Here is a 4278-nt window from a genome sequence, read left to right as displayed (position 1 = left end):
TCCAGTCTCTCGCAATCTATTAAATGTCAACATAAACACTCTTCGGTTTGGCACTCTTCTGTTTGGAAATCGTCGTGCATATTCTCGCACCGCCTTTAAAGCATTACCGTTGCAGAAACCGTATACAAAAACCATATCAGCATATTCACTATTAGAATACGTACGCGGCATATTGCAAAAGACAAAATTCATCTACTGTTAAAGGCTTTCAAAGAGCGACTGACAAATTCATAACAGAAAGTGGAAAATGTAATCAAATATGTCGGTGCTAGATATGGCAAGAAATGTAAACATTTTTTTTCGATTTCTCTGAAACGGAGCAAAAACGAGCATATGTCTATAGGACTTTTTTTCTTAGTTTTTTACTCCTCTACACGCTCCCGAAGTTTTGCCATTTAATTTGGAAACACCCTGTATATTAACCTCTTTTCGGCATATTTGGGGTCTTTAAAGGCAACACCAATATTTTGATTGTGAATTTAGGCAGATAAATTTAAATCCGTAAAAAATAAGTAAAATATAATCCGACTCCTATAATGGTAAAAATACGTAATTGTTAAAACTTTGACGAGTGTATCAAAGTTTTTTCAGATTTTTATATAATCCGAAACAATGAAAAATTTGCTCTATTTCTCGAAGACGTGATTGTTGACAGAAGAATTAAAATTCATGTTACCGGCGGAAGATTAAATATATTTTTATTAAAAGTATCATCTTCACTCTCTCTCTCTCTCTCTCTCTCTCTCTCTCTCTCTCTCTCTCTAGATTTAATATTATTCCTTCATGAAAATTTAACCAACTTAATTTTGATGTTTGATTTAAATCTTACCACAAACATTCTGTAAAATTTAAATTACATCTAGATTTATTTTCCTAATTTTATTTTCTCTTCAACCATCGCGATACAGCGTGGTGCTACGATGGTTTATTTAGCTTATAAGAGATTGCGAGAGAAGTTAGATCCCTCACGTTTCAAGTGACCCATAACGAGTCGACGAGCGACCTGGTTATATTGCGACGACCGCGTTTATACGATGAATTACACGTGGCTCTCTCCTCTTTCTCTCTCGTCTAGTCGAGACATATCCGCCAGGTCGACGAGAGAGAGGCCACGGTCCGTGACCGGCGCTTCCTGCGTCCGGTGTCGTTTCTCCCTACGTGGGACGCTTTGCGTTGGAAACCAAGCTGTTTCCACTCCGAGCAGCTCCATTACCATTAAGTCTGACGGCATCGTCCGGCGTTGCCGATTTCTCCAAATGTAAAGGAGGACTCGTGTAATTTTGTCTACATATCTTGGCATTTCACGAATTCTTACATCATATACTTTAACATCTTTAGAAAGTATTTAAAGTAAAGTTGTGTATTTAAAAAAAGGAAAGAATAGAGTCTATAATTATTTAGCGAAGTGTTCCTAGTGTATAATTTCAAAGAAATGCGCAGGACATGAATGACCCAAGTATATACTAGGGGTTATGCTTGATTTATGTTTCGGTCTTAAATCCTAAAATCCTAAAATTCAGCCAATAGGGCTGCCAGTCTTAATTGGTCCTAACTGAAATCTGTATCCCATTCGTCTGTATTCCATTGGCTGAATTTTAGGATTTTAAGATTAAGGCCGAAGCATAAGTCCGGATCTACAATAGGTGTTTTAAGTCTTAAGCCGTAAGAAATTGACCAATTACAGTCGAATTGGAGGAGAACAATCGACTATGATTCGTCCATTTCTTATGGCTTAAAGCTTAAAACTCTATTGTAGATCCGGGATAAATCAGGCAGAAACATTTTAAGTACAGTCTTAAGATCTAAACCAATTACAAATCACAAACCGATCATAAAGCAATTTTAGCATCTTAAAACTTAATATCTTATTGAAGAGAAAGCCCACAAGGCTCACTCTTACTACACCCATTGTGTTTCGGGACTGAGAATATCTTGAAACAAGAACGAACTATAAACTACCAGCTTATAAGTTTCAACTCCTAACAACCAATTCTACCTCTGCTGCAAAGAAACAGCTCAACGAATTAACGACATGGTCCAGTCCTTCGATATGCTAACGAATTCTTTCTTCTCTCGATATAAGAAAGTCTTAACTATTTCGCGGCATTTACCGCAGTCTTCGCGCTCACCTCCTCCGCGGGTAGGTCGTAGCGTTCGGCAATTTTCTGGTACAGTTCCCGGACATTGCTAAAGTCCGATATCAGTCCCGTGGGACTGCCGTGGGCCAGTTGGCAGTGGAAGACCAGCGTCGACGGCCGCGGGTCCCGGGGTGGCGATCTCGTCCGCTCGTGTTGAAGAGGAGGAGCACCGTTTCCCGACCGGCTACCGGTACCGTTACCATTCGCATCGTTGTCATGACCATTGTCACTGCCGGCCTGATGCTGATGGTGGTTGCGATACTGCATACCGTTTGCAGCCTTCTCCGTTACCGGCGATCTCGGCGTGGCCCGCGCCTTGAACAGCGGCATCCTCAATTCTACGAAAATAAATTATTTTACAAAGGAAAGCCCCGTTATTCACAATCCGGCGTGACATGCTGAATTCTCGTAAAATTGAGTTATCGTAACCGGCAAGTTGATAACTGAGAAATGTGCGACTCTGAACCTCCCGCGATCCTTTCACGCTTGCTATCTTGAGATAGGATCGACATGATCGTGCACATTAATTTATGATATCACAATAATTATCCGCGTACTTTTTAAGGATTTATAGGAGCACAAAATACCTAATTTACCGAATGTTTATGGAGTACTGTAAATAATAGTGAGATTAAAAATAATATTTTTCTTTTGTTGAAGTTACTTTAATCTATACTGTAATAAATTAATGATATATATATTTGTTTCACAAAAAAAAATATAAATCTGAAAATAATTTTGTTGGACCATCAAAATAATTATGTAGAACGCTCAAAATTTTTTGTAGTATTATTCATGCTCGAGTTTCCTACATAATTATTTTGATGATCCAACAAAATTATTTTCAAATCTGTATCTATATACCTAATTTTAGATAATATAATTATCTAGATAATATAATTTTAAATAATATAATAGTAATTTTAGATACTTCGACACAATTGTTTTTTCCGTGCACAAATTTCTCGATTTCATTGAAGAAATCACGGTAAGAAATTAAAATCGCGTAGATAAGAAGTTAACTTAGCAATCGTTACATCGTGCAGCATAATAATTATCGGATCAACGATTATACTTCTGCGAATACGTTCGATTCTCAGATGTACGGTATTGACATAAGATAAGAGAAATGAGAACCACGGGAGAGGCACACGGTAATTGCAATCACGTGATTCCACCGGCCACACGTTAAGGAGATAAAAACATGTATCGACCACATGTTCCATTGCCAAGAGTATCTATTATATGCTCGTTTCTTCTGTATTATATGCTTATCTCGAAATACTTTATAACGCGAAATCACTCACATGCGCGGCGGTCACGCACGGAACAATGTGCGTATTAATTAAGTACGCGTCTCTCGGGCGCGATGTTTCGTTATCTACTCGGGAAACCGACGTCTTTCTCGCCAAGAAACCTCCAAACGTAAGCGCTTTCTACGTAACACCTTTTTAAACAAAACCAAGCCTTCCTCGTCAGTTGCCTCGTTTTCGATTCGTGCCACCCAGACCGTCTTCAAATTATAGTCTTCTTTCATATGGTATTCGTTATTCGTCTGAATCATCCTCTTTCGGCGAAGAATAATGTCGGTTGTTTTATATGTATGTTTTTATATATGTTTTTCTTCACCCTCTTTGATAGAATGTCTGAGAATGTCCATTAAATATTCGCATGCCATAGTTTTAAGTTTTATTCAATCGCACGAGATAACAATGTCGCGATCATAGATCGAAATCTGAGATTTAAATCACGGAGAGGATTCTAATATTTTGGACAATCAACTCCAACGTTCATCGCATCAAACAGAAAATGGTTTTACAACGTATTTACTCTCTAAAACTTTTAAAATGAATTATCGCTCTGAAAAGTGAAATCTTATTCTAGAAGATTGAAAATAATTAAGCCACTCCTTTATAAGACTGATTCAATTTCTAATCTTTAAAGTGAGATTCCCTAAAAAATTTAGAAAGTACAAATTTCCGTTTTCTACCTGTGTCGCTTTCATCAGTCTGTAATATTTCATCGCACGTGCTCTGAGCTGTCGCAAAATCCGCGTGACAGTGTCCGGCGTCACGCGACTGCGTTGGAAAAACGTTCTTGCCGATCCACGTTACGCAATGAGGATAACAACTCAGCAGGA

General features: G+C 38.1%; 1 protein-coding gene across 3 annotated transcripts in view; it reads right to left on the bottom strand.

The window, feature by feature from the left end:
- kermit (PDZ domain-containing protein GIPC-like protein kermit) overlaps positions 1 to 4278 on the bottom strand; it is a 13201-nt gene that overhangs the window by 3956 nt on the left and 4967 nt on the right. For 2 of the 3 annotated variants that reach the window (XM_018447206.1, XM_018447205.1), the window contains exon 2: positions 2130 to 2476. In XM_018447206.1, the coding sequence (XP_018302708.1) occupies positions 2130 to 2468 (339 nt within the window). In that variant the 5' untranslated portion in view covers positions 2469 to 2476. Of the gene's footprint in view, positions 1 to 2129; positions 2477 to 3585; positions 3614 to 4278 lie in introns of those variants that run through there. The other variant, XM_018447207.1, reaches the window with a different exon arrangement.

Source organism: Mycetomoellerius zeteki, unplaced genomic scaffold (assembly GCF_001594055.1).
Source record: "Mycetomoellerius zeteki isolate Tzet28-1 unplaced genomic scaffold, Tzet1.0 scaffold2, whole genome shotgun sequence".
NCBI classification, from domain to species: domain Eukaryota; kingdom Metazoa; phylum Arthropoda; class Insecta; order Hymenoptera; family Formicidae; genus Mycetomoellerius; species Mycetomoellerius zeteki.
The sequence above is the reverse complement of the archived record's forward strand: the minus strand, read 5'-3'. Positions and strand labels throughout refer to the sequence as shown.